This window comes from Grampus griseus (genome assembly GCF_964374135.1).
Source record: "Grampus griseus genome assembly, chromosome: 21".
Classification (NCBI taxonomy): Eukaryota; Metazoa; Chordata; class Mammalia; order Artiodactyla; family Delphinidae; genus Grampus; species Grampus griseus.
The window spans coordinates 30,144,569-30,166,559 of NC_139015.1; the positions used below are offsets into that span (position 1 = coordinate 30,144,569).

The following is a 21,991-nucleotide window of genomic DNA, read 5'->3' on the forward strand; positions in this document are numbered from 1 at the left end:
TTGTCCTAATTGTTGGCAAGGGATATTTATTCCCTTCTTTATTGTTTCCTTGTGGAGGAACTTCCATGATAATAACATTCCCAGGCTTTTAAGTGACTGGGAGGTGAGAAGAGGCTGGGAGAGTGGCACTTAAGACTCTCAGAGGATATTAAAGGAATGCAGATCCTACTGTGAGGTGGACTCCATCAAGAAGCCCACCCATGAGCGTCTGGGGATGCTTTGCCTGCAGATCCCCCCAAGTGGCCAACAGGCACCTCCAGCTTGCTGCATGCCTTACCCAGACACCCTTCACCCTGTGGCCAGCACTCTACATGCCCTCCCAACAGTGGTGCAAGAGTGAGCTTTTGCAGACAGCTAGTGAGCATGTGCAGAGAGCCAGCTAGAATCTGCTGGCCAGAGAGGGAACGCAGATTTGAGCTCCAGCTTTGGAAAGGGTTGTCAGCACTTGGCTTGGTATGTTGCAGGATTGAGAGAAGAGAATAGGCTTAAGAATTCTTCCCTAAGAGGGAGCAAGAAGTATGGAGCGGGCATGTCCTGGAGAATCTGAGAAAGCCTCAGAATCCGTAGCAGGACTGAAAGAAGGTATTTCTCTCATAAAGGTAGTTAGTAAAGACTGGAGGAGTTGACTGCTACTTCAGATGTGAAGAGAGTAATGCAGAACTTCCAGGAACATGAAAAGTCAAGCAAAGATGACAACACCAAAGGATCACAGTAATCTTCCAGTAACTGATCCCAAAGACATGATGACCTGTAATGTACCAATAAAGAATTCAAATAGCTGTTTGAAGGATGCTCAATGAACATAGAAAAGACAATTTAATGAGATCAGGAAAGCAATGCATGAACAAAATGACAAGTTTAACAAAGAGATAGAAATCATAAAAAAAGAACCAAACAAATTCTGGAGCTGAAGAATATAATGGATGAAATGAAAAAAAATATAATAGCATCAACCTTAGAATGCATGAAGCAGAAGAAAGAATCTGTGAGCTGGAAGATAGGAACTTTGAAATGATCCATTCAGAGGAAAAGAATAACAGAAGAATGAAAAAGCATGAAGGAAGCTGATGTGATCTATGGCATAACATCAAAGGAAGCAATTTGTGAATTATTGAGTTCCAGAGTAAACTAGGGAGAAAGGGGCAGAAAGCTCATTTAACAGAATGATGGCTGAGAACTTTCCAAAGCTGAGGAGAGAATTGGATATCCAAGTTCGCGAAGCAAATGGGTCATCAGACAAGTTCAACTGAGAGATCTTCTTCAAGACACATTATAATAAATCTGTCAAAAATTAAAGAAAAAGAATTAAAGAAAATGCAGCAAGAAAACGGAAACTTGCAACTTACAAAGGAAACTGCACAAGGCTATCAGTGGATTTCTCAGCAGAAATCTTACAGGCCATATTCATATTCATATTCATTTATTCTGCTTAGTCCATATTCATATCTTTCTGTTTTTCTGTTGGGTTATCTTTGTTATTGTTTTTACAGGCTCCTCATATATAAAGAATATTAACTGATAGTTATGTCTGTTGTAAATATTTTTTTCCAGTTTGTCATTTGTTTTGCCATAAAAAATTAAAATATCATGGAATCATTTCAATTTTGTCTCTTAAAAAGAATGTCTGTATATGAATTAGTTTCATAATTAGTCATGATATTGGAAGACAGGTTTTGTCTTGTCACAAAGTATCCTTTTATTCTTATTTTGGAAAGAATTTTAAAAATTAACGTGAGTGTCAAATTTTATCAAATGCTTTTTTTTTTTTTTTTTTTTGCGGTACACGGGCCTCTCACTGCTGTGGCCTCTCCCGTTGCGGAGCACAGGCTCCGGATGCGCAAGCTCAGCGGCCATGGCTCACGGGCCCAGCCGCTCCACGGCATGTGGGATACTCCCGGACCGGGGCACGAACCCGTGTCCCCTGCATCAGCAGGCAGACTCTCAACCACTGCACCACCAGGGAAGCCCTCAAATGCTTTTTTGATATTTATTTTAATAATGACAATTTATGTAAGGTATTATAGTAACAGATTTCCTATCATTGATCCTTTTCTGTAGTAGTGGGATCATCTCTGACTTGAAAAAAATCCATTTGTGAATGTTTTACTTTGAATTTCACATCTATATATGTATGGAAGGAAAGATTATAGTTTTATCTTTGTTTTTGGCCTTTGTGTCATCTTTGATCATTAGTTCTATCTAAATTAGTTAATTTCACTTATTTTTCTAAATTTTCAAATATGTGATATGGGAATTAACTATTCCTGAAAAGTGTGAAAGAATTCACCTATGAAATAATCTACACCCAGGTCTGTTTTTTTCTGGCTAGTTTATTAATGTGTTCAAGTTTTCTTTACTCATTACTTCTTTTTTTTTCAGATCTGTAGAAATTTCCAATGTGTAAATGCGTCTGTTCTGAATTATGACTGTGATATTCAGAAAAAGTGTCATGGACATGGGGTAGGTAATAGCCTCTTTTGGTTTGTTCATGAAAGTAATGCTGAATAATGAGAATTCTTAGTGAGGATTCTCTGTAAGACTTCTTAGATTTTTAGATATTGGGGAATTTAGATACCTGATAAATTGTTCATTCTTAAAAAGTGTCTATGGATTTGCATGAATTTAGTCTTTTCTCTTGGTTTCTATTCTTGAGTTCATCGTGTAGAGCAACATTCACAATTAACAAAAGTGGTGTTTTGTTTTGAAGGTATGTAACAGCAATAAGAATTGTCACTGTGACAGCGGCTGGGCTCCCCCCTATTGTGAGGCTACAGGGTACGGAGGAAGTGTGGATAGTGGACCTGCATACAATGGCAAGTAATGTGGAGGGAAGTTAGTGTGGTCTCTCAGTGGCCCATGTCAAAAGTGGGGCATCCTTGTCCCTTGCCCTCGCTTCCACATCCGTTAATCTATTTGTGTCTTTATATTTAAAGTTGGTTTCCTGTAGGTGGCCTAGAGCTGGGTCTAATCCATTCTGCCCATCTCTGCCTTTTTTTTTTTTTTTTTTGCGGTACGCAGGCCTCTCACTGTTGTGTCCTCTCCCGTTGCGGAGCACAGGCTCTGGACGCGCAGGCCCAGCGGCCATGGCTCACGGGCCCAGCCGCTCCGCGGCATGTGGGGTCTTCCTGGACCTGGGCATGAACCCGTGTCCGCTGCATCGGCAGGTGGACTCTCAACCACTGCGCCACCAGGGAAGCCCATCTCTGCCTTTTAATTGAGTTGTTTTGGCCAATTATATTTAATTTGATTATTGATATGTTTGGCTTTAAATCTACCACTTTGATATTTTTCTATCACAGTCTCCCTTCATGTGATACTGTGCCATTTCAGGATCCTTCCATGTCTCTCCTCTCAGCTTTTGTGCTATTGTCGTCATACTACATATGTTATAAACCTATAATACATTGTGATTATTTTTGCTTTAAACAGTTGATTATTTTTAAAAGAAATTTAAATAATAGAAAAGGTCTTTATATTTACCCACATAGTTACCATTTCTGGTGCTCTTCATTTTTTTGTGTAAAGTCAGATTTCCATCTGGCATCATTCAATTTCTGCTTGAAGGTCTTTTTTTCACATTTCTGCTGGTGACAAATACTTTTACCTTTGTATATCTGAAAAAGTATTTTGCCTTCTTCTGGAATGATGACTGGGTAAAGAATTCTAAGGTGACAGTTTTTTCCCCCCCTTTTACTTCTTCACAGATGTTCCTATGTTGTCTTTTGACTTGCACTGTTTTTCCTGAGAAATCTGCCATCATCTTTTTTTGTTTGTTTTCTGTTTATAGTGTGTCTCTTTTTTACCCTCTGGTTGCTCATAAGATTATCTCTTTATCTCTCATTTTTAGTATTTGATTATAATGTACCTTGGTGTGCTTGGGATTTCTTAAACTTTTTGGATTTGTGCTGTTATAGTTTTCTTCAAATTTGGAAAAATTTTGGTCATTATTTCCTCAAATATTTTTTCTTCCTTTTTCCTTCTTTTTCCTCTCCCTCAGGGACTCCCATTACATGTATATTTGGCTACTTGGAGTTCTTTCACATCTCAGTGATTTGCCTTGATTTTTAAAAATTCTTTATTCTTTGTGTTTAACTTTGAATAGTTTCTATTGTTATTCTTCAAGTTCACTCTTCTTCTGTGATGTCTGATCTGCCATTAATTCCATCCAGTGTATTGTTTATCTTAGACATTGAAGTTTTTATCGCTGTAAGTTCTATTTCTCCCTCCCTTTTCCTTTCGTTTTCTTTCTCTCTCTCTCCTTCTTTCTTTCCCTCTTTTTCTTTGCCTGCTTTCCTTCCTTCCTTCCTCCCTCCCTCCATCCCTCCTTCCCTCCCTCCCTCTCTCTCTCCCTCCCTTCTACTCTCTCTTTCTCCGTTCCTCCCTCCCTCCCTTCCTTCCTTCTTTCCTTCCTCATGTCTCTACACAGCATGTTCAATCTTTACTTATCTTCTTGAACATGTAGAATACATTTATAATAATTTCTAATGTCCTTGTCTACTAATTCTATCATCTGTATCATTTCTTAGTTTTGATTGATTGATTTTCTCCTCATTTTGGGTCATATTTTTCTGCTTCTTTGCATGCCTTCTAACGTTTTTACTGAATGCCAGAAATTGTGAATTTTGCCTGTTGTATATTAGGTGTTTTTGAATTTCTATTGCTGAACTTTGGGCTTAAGCTTAAGTGGGCTTAAGCTACATGGATGTAGTACGGTTCTTTTGAATCTTTTTTTAAAGCTCTATTGGGGGGACCTGAGCAGCATTTAGCCTAGGGCTGATTTTGCCCCATTACTGAGGCAAACCCCTTCTGTTTATTCTACTCAATGCCATTAACTATGGAGTTTTCCACTGGAAATGGCAGGAACAGGTATTCTTTCCAGTCCTGTGTGAGTTCTTGGGTTTATTCCCACTAATCCTTTCAGGAGATTCTTTCTCTGGCTTCAGGTGGTTTCCTTACATGCATACACTGATCAGTACTCAACTGAGTATTTGAGGGGAACCCTTTGCAGATCTTTCAAGTTCTATCTGTGCAGCTGCCTCCCTTCTGGTACTTTGCCTGTGAACTCTAGTTGTCTTGGCTTCTTCCTCAGACAACTAGCGTGCATTCCTCAACTCGAGGAGACCACTTGGTTTTGCTTGGATTCCCACACCCCTCATCACAGTCTGTTAACTTTCTCTAGGCAGCAAACTGGGATTGTTGTAAAGCTCACCTTATTTGCTTTCTGTCTCTCAGGGATCGTTGTTCTTTATTGCCTTATGTCCAATGCCATGAAAACCATTGCTTCATGTATTTTGCCTGGTTTTCTGGTTGTTATAGCTGACAGGATAAATCTGGTCCCTATTACTGCATCTTGTCTAGAAGCGGAAGTCAGAACTATGGATATTAATGGCTGTGTATCATTCCATTGATGGATGTGCCATAACTTGACTTAGCTGTTGTCTAATTATTTGACATTAGGTTGTTTCTAAGTTTTCGATACACATTGATAAGATTGTAGTGTACATCTTAATACTCATGCATTTTTCCCAATTGAAGTATAAATTGCCAGTTATGGTATTATTAGATTGAAAGGTATAATCCTTTTTATGATTCTTTATTTTTAATTAATTTAATTTATTTTATTTTTTAATTTCTTAAAATTTTTGGCTACATTGGGTCTTCATTGCTGCCTGCGGGCTTTCTCTAGTTGTGGTGAGTGGGGGCTACTCTTCGTTGCGGTGCGCAGGCTTCTCACTGCGGTGGCTTCTCTTATTGTGGAGCACAGGCTCAAGGCGCATGGGCTTCAGTAGTTGTGGCACATGGACTCAGTAGTTGTGGCTCATGGGCTCTAGAGCACAGGCTCAGTAGTTGTGGTGCACGGGCTTAGTTGCTCTGTGGCATGTGGGATCTTCCCGGACCAGGGCTCGAACCTGTGTCCCCTGCATTGGCAGGCAGATTCTTAACCACCACTGTGCCACCAGGGAAGCCCTAGATATGATTTTTTTATGCAGGGAAGCCTACAGGTTTTTTTTTTTATGATTCTTGATAAAAATTCCAAATGAAGTTGTGTAATGCCACTGACAGTATGAAGGTACCAATTTTAACATAACCTGGCCAGTGTTGGATGCTTTAATTTAAATTTTGTCTACTTATTAGTGAGTATAAACTGATACATCAAGCTTGCTTTAATTTTTCATATTTTTATTTTTAATTGGGTTGAGTGTTTCATATAACTTTTGGAACAGAAAGTTTTGGTACTTTTACAAATTTAAAACTATGAGGATAATTTCACTGTTTACCACTCGTGTTCATATTTACTATATTCTTTCACTAAAGAACATGAAACAGACAAAATTAATGTTAATTAATGAATTTTTAAAATTATAATAAAACTTTAAATCCATAAGCCATAAAAAATAAGATTGATAACTTCAGCTACCTCAGAACAATAAACTTATGCATGGAGAAAAGCATTGTACCATAAGACAAATGACAAAATGGGGAAAATATTTCCAACTCACATACAGATAAAACTATTCTCCCTAACATATAAAGACTTTTAGAAACTGAGAAGAAAAAAAACCAATAGACCAACAGAAAAACAGTCAAAGGACTGAGAAGAAAAAGAAATACAATGTTTCCTTAAACATGAAAAGTTGCTCAAATCATAGTATAAAAAGAGAAATGCAAATTAAAATCATAAAAGATATAGTTTTTCACCTTCCAGGTTGGCAAACATGCAGAAGTTTGACTCTATAGGTGAGGCTGTGAGGAATTCTTGTATATTGCTGGCTGGCCTTCTAACTTTTAAAAGAAATTTATTTTATTGAAGTATAGTTGATTTACAATGTTGTGTTAATTTCTGCTGTACAGCAAAGTGATTCAGTGATACATGTATATACATTCTTTTACATGTTCTTTTCCATTATGGTTGATCACAGGATATTGAATATAGTTTCCTGTGCTATATAGTAGTAGGACCTTGTTGTTTATCCATTCTATATATAATAGTTTGCATCTGCTAATCCCAAACTCCCAATCCATCCCTCTCCCTCCCCCCATTCCTCTTGGCAACTACAAGTCTGTTCTCTATGTCTGTAAGTCTGTTTCTGTTTCGTAGGTAAGTTCATTTGTGTCATATTTTAGATTCTGCATATAAGTGATACCATATGGTATTTGTCTTTCTCTATCTGACTTACTTTAATTGGTAGGGTAATCTCTAGGTCCATCCATGTGGCTGTAAATGGCATTATTTCATTCTTTTTTATGGCTGAGTAGTATTCCATTATATATATATGTACCACATCTTCTTTATCCATTCATCTGTCAATGGACATTTAGGTTGTTTCCATGTCTTGGGTATTGTGAATAGTGCTGTTATGAATATAGGGGTGCATGTACCTTTTTGAATTATAGTCTGAATATATGGCATGCTAACTTGTAACCATCACTGTGGTAGACAGGTTTATAGTGCCTTAAAAAAAATGATGAATGCATTCACCTTTTGATACAGCAATTCTACTTTTGGGAAATTATTCTACAGATATACCTGCACCAAAATGATATGACATATGTACAAGGTTATTCATTGTAACATTTTTTTTTGTAACAGCGAAGATTGGAAAAATAAAAGTATTAATAGGGTACTTACTGACTGAATAAACTACGGGACATCCTTGCAATGGAGTTTTGTATAGCTGTATAGAAAATGAGGTGGTGCTGTATGTATAGTTTGGGAAGATATGTAGTATAGCTAAGTGATAAAAGTAATGTGTGGAATAGCATTTATGCCATGCTACCTTTTGTGTAAGAAAGGGTTAACAATAGAACATATTTTGTTCTTGCTTATATTTACATGAAGAAATACTGTAAGATTATATAAGAAATTAATAAAAGTGGTTATCTTCAGGGAGGCAAAAATGAAGTGGGTAAGCATGAGGAGTGAACAAGACTTCTCAATATATTTCAGTTTATATCAGTGTAACTTTTGAACAATGTGAAAATTAATGTAAAACGTATCATCACCTAGTATGTTCTAGTTAATATGAGTTAACTTCTAATTTAATGATCATTAATGTAAAATCCTTCTCTGTAGAAAAGAATACCGCCTTGAGGGACGGACTTCTGGTGTTCTTCTTCGTCATTGTTCCTCTTACTGCATTGGCTGCTTTTGTCTTCATTAAGAGAGAGCAGCTACAGAAAAGCTACTGCAGAAGGAAGAGATCACAAACATATGAGTACTTAGATTATTTTTCTTTTAAATTCATATTAAAAATTTTAAAGTATAATAATTATTAATGATGATAGTCATACCATAGAAGCTGGTTTAAAAATAGGGTTCTAAGTTATCTCTCCATTCTTTTGACATGATTAGCAGGAGTTAAAGGGCAGTGGTGACTCAGCCACCTATTATAATGGTGAGGGGAACGGATTATGGTGACCAGCCTGTATGCTACTGAAAATGGCTGCTAGGATTCAGTTTACTTGACTCTGATTTCTGATAGTGGAGTAATTGGACTACAACTTCTGATTTGGGCTTCGTTAAAAAATTTTCATCCATGTCTATTTCAAGTATCAGTTCTCATAGGAAAAGAGTTCTTCAAGTCTGTTTTGAAAACAGATTTTGTGAATCATCAGCTTTTAAGAAATAAGCTTTGATGGAAGAAAGGGCTGTCATAATTCAGACAGCTGATATTTCTAGTCTGTGTGTTGGACTCTTATACAACTGTCTCTCAGCGATCACTTCTAACATGTTGGCATTGGAATGTAGCATATATTAGCCTGGGCCTTGTAGTCAGATCTAAGTTCAAGTTCCAGTTTGTCATTTGCTAGAATTATGAACTGGAATAATAAAAAAAGTTTCTGAGCATTGGTTTACTTCCTTTAAAATGGGAATAATGATATTGCCTATCTCTTTGGGTTGATGTGAGGATTAAATGAGGAAATACTAACAAATAAAACCCATAGCACAATGTAATTACTTAATAACTAATCTTTCTTATGATAATGGTCCAAAATGTTCAAATCTTGCCTCGATGGCTCACTTTACTTCATTGCCCTATTTCTAACTTACCTCACTTACTGTATAATGTTTTCCTAGAGTATCCTGATGTTAGCTTTATTTTTCTTAATGTATTCTAAAACAGATTTATATTTCTTTTTTTAAAAAATATAATTTATTGAGGTGTAGCACCCTCGCCCACCCTTTTCTTTGGCCACACTGCACTTGGCCAAGCACTTGGCTTGGCGGGACCTTAGTTCCCTGAATAGGGATTGAACCCAGGCCACAGCAGTAGAAGCGCCAAGTCCTAACCACTGGACTGCCAGGGACTTCCCCAGATTTATGTTTCTACCCTTTTTCTTAACTTCAGACTGACCAATCCCTATAGATAATTCCCCAGTCTGCATCTCTGAAATTTTAGTTCCATAGCAATAGCTATCTCCTATACACTTCTACCTAGCTGACTTACTGTCATTTCAGCATGTCTAAATCTTAGCTGACATCTTTCCAGCCAGCTTGTTTGCTCCTCTTGGACTTCCTAATATTCAGAGTGACTACTTCAAACCTAGGAATATGCTTTTACTCCTCTCTGATTTCAGGAAGACTTGAGGAGAGAAGTTGGAGAACACTGGCCCAATTGACCAAACTACATAATTTGTTAGAGTTTCAGTTTATTTAATTGTAAAATGAGGTTAATAAAACTTTCTAGTACTCTAAGGATTAAAACTGGGTGAAAGCTAATAAAAATGCCATAAAAATTTTAGTTGTCTTCATGATCATCATCACCACCACTACCAACAACATTGTTCTGTACTTGGGAAAATGCAAGGTCTATGTAATATATCATGTAGAAATGTTTTAATCTTAATTTAGCTCAAAAGTAATTGTATCTTTCAGGTCAGATGGCAAAAATCAAGCAAAAGTTTCTAGACAGCCAGTGAGTGTTCCTGGACATGCTTCTTCAGTGGCTCCTCCCAGAGAAGTTGTAAGTTTAAATGAAAAATTCTTTTTCTTTACTATATTATGATATCAAAGTTTTAAAGATTAAAAAAATTGTTACATCATATAGGAATAAACATAGATAATTTCCAAAGAATTTAGGAGTGTGGTCTATAGGTAGTCTCTGGGTTAGTTAATGGAATACCAGCAGGGTCCGTGGCTCAGAGGAGATGGGAGAAAACATCTAGTCATTGAGAATGTCTTGCCTTGAAACCAAGCTTGGGAAATGACGTGGGATTTATGCTGTCACTGTTTTCTCCTATGTCTGCTATCCTTCTGTTTTTAATGCCTGGCTTCCCCAGGGCATGTTACTGAAGATCTGGTGCTGAGCTCCTGGAATAATAGGCCTAGTTGTCTCAGCAGTGGGACCAGTAATCACTGTCCTTGGGAGTGTATTAGGGAATACTGGGATAATGATATACTTTTTCTAATATGCATATATCCCTAAGAAATATATAATATTACTTTACCTGCTTTTAAACATTATATGTTTTGCTTGCTATCTTACACATATATCTACAACTTGCTTTTTCCTTTAACATTGCTTTGTGATTTGTCCCTAGCAATACGTGTAGCTCTAATGCATTCATTTTCACTATTGATATTATGTTACATAAATACCACACAGTTTAAAAATCCATTTTTCTATTACTAGTTTCCAATTGTTCATTACTATGAACAAAGCTAAGGTAAACATTCTATATGTTTCTCATGCACATGTGTGAGTTCTAGGACTGTACTAGTACAGTAGTTACTATCCACATGTGGCTATTTAAATTTCATTTTAAATTAAATAAAATTAAGAATTCCATTCCTCATTGACATTTTAAATGCTCGATAGATCATATGTGGCCACTATTGTAGGGACACCACAGACATAGATTGTTTCCATCATTGTAGAAAATTCTGTTAGAGAGCTCTGATCTAGGGGCATACAGGAATTAAATTGCTGGGTTGAAAGGTATGTGAATATTTACTGGAAAATGCCAAATTGTTTTCCAAAAAGGTTACACCATTGGGTGTTGTACTGTCAGTGGTGTATGAGCATTCCTGTCAAACTACATGTTTGCCAACACTTGGTACTGTCAGACTTTTAAAGTCTTTCCAGTTATGTGGAGGTAAGATGATTAGATATCCTTCTAATATGGAAGGATACATATGGAATCTCCCAGTTCTTCTCCCTTTTCCTTTATAAAAAAGAAACAAAACTTGTTATGCCCTTTTTCCCCCTTAACCATATATCTCAGAGATTTTTCCATATCACTACATATATAGGACGATCACACAGTCCCTACATATCCAAGTTAGAAATTATATATGTGTTCTTTTTCGTCTTTGACATATTTTTTTCCTTTTTTATTGTGGTAAAATATACATGCCATAAAGGTTGCCATTTTGACCATTTTTAAGTTTACAATTCAGTGGCATTAATTACATTCACAATGTTGTGCAATCATCGCTGCTACCTATTTCTAAAACTTTTTCATTACCCCAAACAGAAACTCTGTACCCATGAAGCAATAAGTCCCCATCCCCCACACCCTAGCAACCACTATTCTACGTTTTAAAAAATTGAGATATGGGCTTCCCTAGTGGTCTAGTGGTTAAGAATCCGCCTGCCAATGCAGGGGACACGGGTTCGAGCCCTGGTCCGGGAAGATCCCACATGCCTCGCAGCAACTAAGCCTGTGCGCCAGAACTACTGAGCACGCATGCCACAACTACTGAAGCCTGCACACCTAGACCCTGTGCTTCGCAACAGGAGAAGCCCCACTTGCTGCAACTAGAGAAAGCCCACGCACAGCGATGAAGATCCAACATAGCCAAAAATAATACATAAATTAAATAAATAAATTTATTAAAAAAATAGTGCAGCCTTGGGGCAGGGTCCTGGTTCCCCCTCAAGGGATATACATAACAAGATCTAAAAAAAAAAAAAAATTGAGATATAATAGACATAACATATAAGTTTCAGGTATACAACATGATTCAATATTTGTGTATGGTATGAAATGAGCACCACAATAAGTCTAGTTAACATCCATCACCACACATAGTTACAAATTTTTTTTCTTGTGATGAGAATTTTTAAAGTTTGCTCTCTTAGCAGCTTTCAAATATGCAATGCAGTGTTATTAACTACAGTCACCATGCTGTACATTATATCCCCAGGACTTATTCATCTTATGACTGGAAACTAGTACCTTCTGACCGCCTTCATCTGTTTTCACCCATCTCCCTCTCCTGCCTATGTCATTCTGCAATCTGTTCTCTGTATCTAAGAGTTTGGTATTTTTTGGTTTGTTTGTTTGTTTTTAGATTCCACATATAAGTGAGATCATACAGTATTTGTCTTTTCCTGTCTGACTTATTTCACTTAGCCTGAATGCCCTCTAGTCCATCCATGTTGTCACAAATGGCAAGATTTCCTTTTGTTTGGTGGCTGAATAATATTCTTATATATATATGTATGCGCCACAGATGGACACTTAGGCTCTTCCACATGTTGGCTGTTATAAATAATGTTGCAATGAACATGGGGGGTGCAGATATTTTTACAAGTTAGTGTTCTCATTTTCTTTGGATAAACACCAAGAAATAGAATTGCTGGATCATATGGTAGTTGTGTTTTTAATTTTTTGAGGAACCTCCATACTGTTTTCCATGGTGGCTGTACCAGTTTATTATACATTTGCATCAGCAGTGCACAGAAGTTCCCTGTTTTCCACATCAAAATCAAGGGTTGTAAATTAGTGGTATTTACAGTACCAGTTAGGTACTGTATAGGTTTGGCAATACATTTTTGGAAGATTTTATTTAAAATACATGGACATAGGAAATATGTTACCTTTTAACTAATGGAGTTGATTAGGGCCAAGATAATACTTCATTATTTTTGAATTTAAAAAAATATAATTTTGACGAGGGCCCAGGGAGCCTGCTGAGCTCCCAGGCTGGTCCCATGCCCTCCAAGGCCCCCCCTTCCCTCCCCGGCCACATTGGTTCTGGGGACATAAGAGGGTAGGCCAGGGAGATCAGGAGAAGCAGGTGGGAGGGGCCCTCCCAGACCCCAGACCAGAGGAAAAGGAGAGGAGGGGAGGGCGTTTGCCCTGCCCACACGAGCCCAGAAAGCCTGCTGGGCTCCCAGGTGAGGTCCCCTGCCCTCTGAGACCAGGGGTGGGGGGCACACCTGGGCCCCTTCTGTTCCATTGAGCCTAAGCCCCACCCCCTTACCCCCCATCTTTTACAGCCCCGTGGGTGCTAAGCATAGGCCCTGCCCACTACTCAAATCTCACCCTTGCTTAGGCCCTGCTCTCCACAGCCAAGGCCTTCCCCCCGCCCCTTTTTTCTTTTTTTTTTTTTTCCTTTTCCCTCCTCCTCTTTTTTACTATTGTGATACTGATGTACCTTCTGGTTGTTGATTCATCTATATTTTTATTTTTACATTCTTTCTAATATAACTGTTAGTTTCCTAGCCTAATTTTATTTTTTGCTTTGTTATTGTTCTTTTTCTCTTTTTTTCCACCCCATGTGGCTTGAGGGATCCTGGTTTGCAAGCCTGGGGTTGGGCAGAAGCTCCTGCGGTGGGAGCTCTGAGTCTGCACCACTGGACTAACGGGAACCTCAGACCCCAGGGAATATTCACTGGAGTGAGGTCTCACAGAGTTCCTCATCTCATCACTAAGACCCAGCTCTATCCAATAGCCTACAGACTCCAGTGTTGGGAGCCTCAGGCCAAACAACCAATAAAACAGGAACATAATCCCACTCATAAAAAAAAAGAGAGACAGCAAAAAAATATGTCATAGATGAAGGAGCAAGGTAAAAACCTACAAGACCAAATAAATGAGGAGGAAATAAGTAATCTACCTGAAAAAGAATTAAGAGTAATGATAGTAAAGATGATCCAGAATCTCAGAAACAGAATGGAAGCACAGATTGAGGTAATACAAGAAATGTTTAACAAGGACCTAGAAGAAGTACAGAACAAACAGAGATGAACAGCACAATATCTAAATGAAAAATACATTAGAAGGAATCAATAACAGAATAACTGAGGCAGAAGAATGAATAAGTGAACTGGAAGACAAAATGGTGGAAATACTGCCCTGGAGCAGAATAAAGAAAAAAGAATGAAAAGAATTGAAGACAATCTCAGAGACCTCTGGGACAACACTAAACACACCAACATTCGAATTATAGGGGCTCCAGAAGAAGAGAAAAGAAGGGGTCTGAGAAAATATTTGAAGAGATTATAGTGGAAAACTTCCCTAACATGGGAAAGGAAATAGTCACCCAAGTCCAGGAAGCACAGAGAGTCCCATACAGGATAAACCCTAGGAAAAATACACCAAGACACATATTAATCAAACTAACAAAAATTAAATTCAAAGAAAAAACATTAAAAGCAGCAAGGAAAAACAAAAAATAACATACAAAGGAATCCCCATAAGGTTATCAGCTGATTTTTCAGTGGAAAGTGCAGGCCAGAAGGGAGTGGCAGGATATATTTAAAGTGATGAAAGAGAAAAAGCTACAACCAAGACTACTCTACCCAGCAAGGATCTCATTCAGATTCAATGAAGTCAAAAGCTTTTCAGACAAGCAAAAGCTAAGAGAATTCAGCACCACGAAACCAGCTTTACAACAAATGCTAAAGAAACTTCTCTAAGCGGGAAACACAAGAGAAGAAAAAGACCCACAAAAAAAACCCCCAAAAACAATTAAGAAAATGGCAATAGGAACATACATATCAATAATAACCTTGAATGTAAATGGATTAAATGCCCCAACCAAAAGACACAGACTGGCTGAATGGATACAAAAACAAGACCTGTATATATGCTGTCTACAAGAAACCCACTTCAGACCTAGGGACACATACAGACCGAAAGTGAGGGGATGGAAAACGGTATTCCATGCAAATGGAAATCAAAAGAAAGCTGGAGTAGCAATACTCATATCAGATAAAATAGACTTTAAAATAAAGACTGTTACAAGAGATAAGGAGGGACACTACATAATGATCAAGAGATCAATCCAAGAATAAGACACAACAATTATAAATGTTTATGCACCCAAATAGAAGCACCTCAATACATAAGGCAAATGCTAACAACCATGAAAGGAGAAATCGATAGTAATACAATAATAGTAGGGGACTTTAACACCCCACTTACACCAATAGACAGATCATCCAAACAGAAAATAAATAAGGAAACACAAGCTTTAAATGACACAATAGACCGAATAGATTTAATTGATATTTTTAGGACATTCCACCCAAAAGTGGTAGAATACAGTTTCTTCCCAAGTGCACATGGAACATTCTACAGGATAGATCACATCCTGGGTCACAAAGAAGCCTCAGAAAATTTAAGAAAATTGAAATCATATCAAGCATCTTTTCTGACCACAACACTATGAGATTGGAAATCAGTTATAGGAAAAAAACTGTAAAAAACACAAATACGTGGAGGCTAAACAATACGTTACTAAGGAACCAAGAGATCATGAAGAAATCAAAGAAGAAATAAAAAAAATACACAGAAACAAATGACAATGAAAACATGACGACCCAAAATCTATGGGATGCAGCAAAAGCAGTTCTAAGAGGGAAGTTTATAGCAATTCAATCTCACCCCAAGAAACAAGAAAAATGTCAAATAAACAATACACTTTTAAAACAACTAGGGAAAGAAGAACAAAGAAAACCCAAAGTCAGTAGAAGGAAAGGTGTGGTGAAAACGGAACCCTCCTACACTGTTAGTGGGAATGTAAATTGATACAACCACTATGGAAAACAGTATGGAGGTTCCTTAAAAAACTAAAAATAGAACTACCATATGACCCAGCAATCCCACTGCTGGGCATATACCCTGAGAAAACCATAATTCAAAAAGAGTCATGTACCACAATGTTCATTGCAGCACTATTTACAATAGCTAGGACATGGAACCAACCTAAATGTCCATCAACAGATGAATGGATAAAGAAGATGTGGCACATGATATACAACAGAATATTACTTAGCCAGAAAAAGAAACGAAATTGAGTTATTTGTAGTGAGGTGGATGGACCTATAGTCTGTCATAGAGTGATGTAAGTCAGAAAGAGAAAACAAATACCATATGCTAACGCATATATATGGAATCCAAAAAAAAAAAAAAAAGGTACTGATGAACCTAGTTGCAGGGCAGGAATAAAGAGGTAGACATAGAGAATGGACTTGATGACATGGCGTGGGAGAGCGAAGCTGGGGCAAAGTGAGAGTAGCATCGACATATATACACTACCGAATGTAAAATAGTTGGCTGGTGGGAAGCAGCAGCATAGCACAGGGAGATCAGCTCGGTGCTTTGCGATGACCTAGAGGGGTGGGATAGGGAGGGTGGGAGGGACACGCAAGAGGGAGGGGATGTGGGGACATAGGTGTGCATATGGCTGATTCGCTTTGTTGTGCAACAGAAACTAACACGGTATTGTGAAGCAATTATACGCCAATAAAGATCTATTAAAAATATATACAATCTTAAAAATTAAATATTCTACACTCAGTAGCAAAGACATGTTGAATAAACGAAGTATTTTAAAATGTCAACATTAATAGTCATCTATTCATAGATTTTTAAATAGATTGATTACTTTTATATGGAAAATAAACTTTATAGAAAATATATTTATGAGTGCACTGTGGTAATAACTTTTTTTTTCCTTTTTAGCCTATATATGCAAACAGATTTCCAGTACCAACTTATGCAGCCAAGCAGCCTCAGCAGTTCCCATCAAGGTCTGAAGTGAATTTGCTTAGATTACTTGACCAGAATAAAACCCAGGGTTAATGTCTAAATAGTTCTCTTGTATTTTTAATTTAATTTAGGACAAGGTATTTGTTGCTAACAGTTTAGATAGAACACAATTTGCAGAAAAACTTTTAAGAGCTTTTATATAAGTTTTGTCATATTAATGCAGTGTCGGAATGAAATTTTAAAGAAGCCCAAACGAGACATTCAACAGCTGCTGTAGCCTTTGGTGTCTGTAAGATTCAGAAGCAACGACCTTTAAAATAACCAGCAATGGGAAATCAGATAGGCTGGACCAGCCTTCTTATTAGGAACAGCTAGAAAAAAGCTAGACAATATAAGAAAATATGTATTTCAAGGCATCAGAAAACTACCAAGGAAGTGAGAGATTATGGGACTATGGTCCAGGAGAGGAAGGCAGTCCAGAGATAATCTCAGCTTTTGGGACCATTTTTCATCCTAGACTGTAAATATCTACCTATTCTGAACGTGAGAGGATAGGAAGCTGAGGAGAGCTTTCAACAAACTCATAGGGATGAGGGGACAAAGACTGGAGCCCTGTCAAGGAGGTGGTACCCTGGCAAATATCCCAGTCTTTGTGTTGGGACCCCGGGGTAAGGGTGAATCAGACCCTCAACTTATTTCCTGCAGTTTTATTATTATTTTTTTAATGTTTGGCCCCCAGTTTAAAAAGCTAGACATATAAGAAAAGAAAATGTGACTAAAACCAAGAAAAGCAGACTCAGAGGGTATGCAATTAATATCAGAGATGGACTTTAAAGTAACTATGACAATTACATCAGTGAATTAATAGTCAAGATTGAGAATTTCAGCACAAAACTAGATGTGCTGGACTTAAAAACCTAAAAAAAGAATTAAATGGAAATTCTAGAACTGAAAACCACAAGAAAAATAAAAGACTCAGTGGATGGGCGTAACATCAGCAAGAAAGGAGAAAATTTATTATAACATTTTGCATCACATAAAATACATCTCACCCCCCCCACCCCGCAAAAGTCCTTCAAATTACAGTTGAATTGCACACTGAGTAGTATCCTCAAGTATAAACTTTATTATGCAGTGAGAGTGTACTGAAATCCACCCGAACCTCAGGAGCAGATTATATAAATAGTGAGACACATACTCACCATGTAAAGTTCTAGTATGTTATTGGAATAGAGGTATACTAGAATTGGATGAAGAAGTTAGGGAAGAGTATCCACAGGTTAAAGCATGAGAACTGAGAAGGACTGGTATAGAAGTCATAGCAGGTTTAATTCTTGGAGTGGAAATTATATTTGAGAGAGGTGGAATTTCAGTTCTATGTATGTATGTAAGGTTTATACTTAGTTGTGATTTGCTCCCCTTAAATCCTAACAGTACAGGAGGTAATTCACATAGTATCTTCAGTTGTCTTTTACAATTTGTCTTTTCTATTTCATGTACTGTCCTTTTTTTTTTTTGTGGTACGCGGGCCTCTCACTGTTGTGGCCTCTCTTCGTTGTGGAGCACAGGCTCCGGACGCGCAGGCTCAGCGGCCATGGCTCACGGGCCCAGCCGCTCCGCGGCATGTGGGATATTCCCGGACCGGGGCATGAACCCGCGTCCCCTGCATCGGCAGGCAGACTCTCAACCACTGCGCCACCAGGGAAGCCCCTCATGTACTGTCCTTTTTAAACACATATACACCAGCACCTTTGTACATTATTGGTTATATACTAGCATGACTTTAAGGTAGTTACTCCATTTTAGACTCCGATTGGAGACTTTTAACCATTACATATCCGATTCATAATGATCTCAGAATATAAGGTACACTTAAGAATTGTCAGTGATGTCAAGAATGGTGTTATGTTGGGCTTGTAATGAAGGTAGAATTATTTCATATGGTTGAAACATACGATTAACTGTCTTTCTTCCCCCTCACAGGCCGCCTCCACCACAACCGAAAGTATCATCTCAGGGAAATTTAATTCCTGCTCGTCCTGCTCCTCCACCTCCGTTATATAGTTCCCTCACTTGATTGTTTTTTTTTTTTTTAACCTTTCATTTTGCAGACATCTTCAGGGAACTGAGCTAATACTTTTTTTTTCCTGATATTTTCTTGAAAAACCTTTCTTCCTGCTGCAATTATGAATGAAAACAAAATACCACCAAACAAACTTTGTTAATACAGAAAAACAGAACTTGAGTAGTGGGAAATGAGAAACAGAAGAAATGCAGTAAAGCCAGGGAATTTAGAATACATTTTCATTTCCATTACTGAATACATTTTATTCGGTCATCTGTGAGGTTAATGCACGTGACATGGATTATGTTATTTGAACACGTTACTGTAGTGATTTTCAAATTAACTGTATTGGTTTAAGTTTTGTCATTATGTGCTTAAATGTAATTCTGAATTTTGACCTTAGTTATCATTAATGTAGTTTCTGATTGAACATGTAATAATCTAATACCTGTGAAAACTAATTAGCTGTCAATTAATATCTAATATTTTTAATCTTGCACAGACTAATAATCATCACACACTAGAATTTTGTGTATCTCATTCACTACATGAATAAAGGAATACTCTGTCTTCAGAAGAATGCACAAAATACAGAATTAAGATACCATAATATAAATTTAAAAGTGCAAAAACACACTAAAAGTGTGTATGTGTATACTTACACACAGTTATTATCTTCCATTTTAATGAACATTCTATGGATATATGATTCTGTGGATTCTATGGCTAATAGATTCTGTGGGTCTATCAATGGATAATGAATATTAGAAAAGTTAATTTAATAATAGAATTTCTATTATGAATCATATTAAAGCATAGCATCCTTTTACAATAGCATTATTTTAAATTAATTATAAACTTTAAGGTACGAAGTATTTAATAGAACTAATCAGATACGCTGTTGATTCTTGGCTGTAATAAAAAGCAGGAACAATTATAATATCTTCAATCAATTGAGCTATCATAAAACCACTTGAGAATTTCATAAGCACTTTAATTTTAAGTCCAAAATCTGAAACTTCAAAGATTGCTATTAATATAATTTAGAATGTTTACATTTACTAAGGTGTGCTTGATAATGTCTCTGTTGACACTAATATTTTTAAAGAAATTAGGCTGGAGAAAGGAAGGAAGAAAAAGTTTTCTTAGATAAGTGCAAAAAAGTTAGTGGTATCTGTGAGTTATTGTCCCAGCTATGATAAAAAAATGAATTTTTACTGTGGAAGAAATGGTATGAATGATAAAAATTTAAGCACCTAAATTTTTTTGGTAATTTTTCATAATAAAGTTTATTAATAAGTTTATTAACTGAATTTCTTTAGTTTTTAAAAAATTTTTGGTTTGTGTATACATACATATACAAACATAAGATTTACAATAAATAAAATACTTGAAATTCTGATTTGTGTTGCCCAGTAATTTCTTAAATACTCAGCTATTTATAACCTTATTAATTAAAACATTATACTAATTTTCCAGACTTCTGCCAAATTGTGAACAGTGGCTTTTTGTTAAAAAGAAAAACAGATTGGTTTTGAAGAAGACACATATCTGTCTTCTGAAGATGGTACATTATTTTAACAATCAGGTACATATTAAAAATTGTAAACAGTCCCAAATAAAGATTCTTCATTTCAATTTAAATCTCTGAATGAATTAATATACAACCAAAAATGTTTGTGTTTGTCACTGAGATAGTCCCACAGTTTTTGCACAGCTTTGCAATTGTCATTCATATCACTGAAATTTCACAGTTGGTAATATATTAACTATGCAACTTAAAACTTTTTTCAGAATTAGATAATTCCTTGGATCTTTGAATATTTAGAAAGCTTTTCTAAAAGACTGTTGATCAGTCTGAACTTCTTTTGCTTTTATATATATTTTTACATATTTTACATTCTTTTCACTTAGGTTTGTCCTTGATTTATCTTGGATTGTTATTAAAAATTGTAAAATTTCTTGGTCATAGATGCCACTTAAAAATTTGAAAATATTAAAGGTAGTCTTTGCCATCTGCTAAAGATGTTTTAATAATCAAGGATAAATTGTATGTAACTTTGGTGTTGCTGTGTGACTGTGTTCACAAGCTTATTACCTTGTTCGAGGTATCGCATTTTCCCTTTCTATCAGGCAGCTGCCTGGGTCTCTAACCATCTAGTAAAACATGATCTAGGTTTTCTAAGCACAGATCAGATTTTATTAAATTCTATAAATGTTTACTGAAACTCTACCATGTTGCAGGTACCACAGTACATCATTAGGTCCTGTGATATATAAGTTCTGGATGAGACATGCCTCCCATTATAGAGAGAGCCATATACACAAGTAAGAATGACATAAAGTCTGCTTTTTAAAAGATTTAAACAGGAAAGGTTGCGGAGAAGGAAATAACAAAGAAGTGAAATAACTGGAAATCCATTCAAAGTACTTACCACTAATTAACAAGTCTAAGCCTTTACTGTAACGGTTCTAATGCTGTGAAGCAAGATGAAACCAGCTTTTGGCTCAACTACCCCCTAAAAGAAGTGTTAGTCTAGCATTTGTTGTTCCTGTTGAGATGCAAGCTATGTGTATACAGTTGACCCTTGAACCACGTGGGTTTGAACTGCACAGATCCACTTACAAGCTTTTTTGTTTTCCAATAATAATACAGTGGCACTCCATATCTGCAGGTTCACATCCGTGGATTCAACCAACCGCAAGTGGTAAATAGTTCAGTATCCATGGTTGGTTGAATCTGCAGGTACGGAAATCGGAGGGCCAACATCGGGACTTGAGCATCTGGGGATTTTGGTATCCACAGTGGGTCCTGGAATCAATCTCCCCGTGGATACCGAGAGGCCAGTTGTATTTTTGTTGCCGTGTTTATGCTCATGATATTCTTTTGCAGACTTAGATTACCCTGTTGAAATCCTATGCATCCATAAAATTACATCTCAACTGTGAGTTTAGATGTGGTGATTCCCCAAACGAACTTTTCTGTTACCACGGGACCTTTTAGTTTGTGTATCTGCCGTTCTGTTAATTGGTGTGAGAGATTAACTCATTCTTGGGGATTGAAAAGAATTGAAGGATAGTGCATATACGTAGAGACTGGGAGGTGAGTCTGGGAGGGAGGAGGCATTGCAGTCCAAGGTAATAAGGCAATTTTCATTCAGGAAAGACAGGAAGTCATAAGTAGTCATAGCGCTGGGG

The 21,991-nt window shown here is 37.0% G+C and overlaps 1 protein-coding gene across 2 annotated transcripts in view; it reads left to right on the plus strand.

Moving 5' to 3' along the window:
• Window positions 1-20,336, plus strand: part of ADAM9 (ADAM metallopeptidase domain 9) — a 103,063-nt gene extending 82,727 nt beyond the window's left edge. Inside the window, exons 17-22 of one of the 2 annotated variants that reach the window (XM_082680466.1) lie at window positions 2,380-2,460; window positions 2,708-2,813; window positions 8,075-8,216; window positions 9,878-9,965; window positions 16,702-16,769; window positions 18,712-20,335. In XM_082680466.1, the coding sequence (XP_082536592.1) occupies window positions 2,380-2,460; window positions 2,708-2,813; window positions 8,075-8,216; window positions 9,878-9,965; window positions 16,702-16,769; window positions 18,712-18,805 (579 nt within the window). In that variant the 3' untranslated portion in view covers window positions 18,806-20,335. Of the gene's footprint in view, window positions 1-2,379; window positions 2,461-2,707; window positions 2,814-8,074; window positions 8,217-9,877; window positions 9,966-16,701; window positions 16,770-18,711 lie in introns of both variants that reach the window. The other variant, XM_082680467.1, reaches the window with a different exon arrangement.
• The last annotated feature ends 1,655 nt before the right edge of the window (window positions 20,337-21,991 follow it).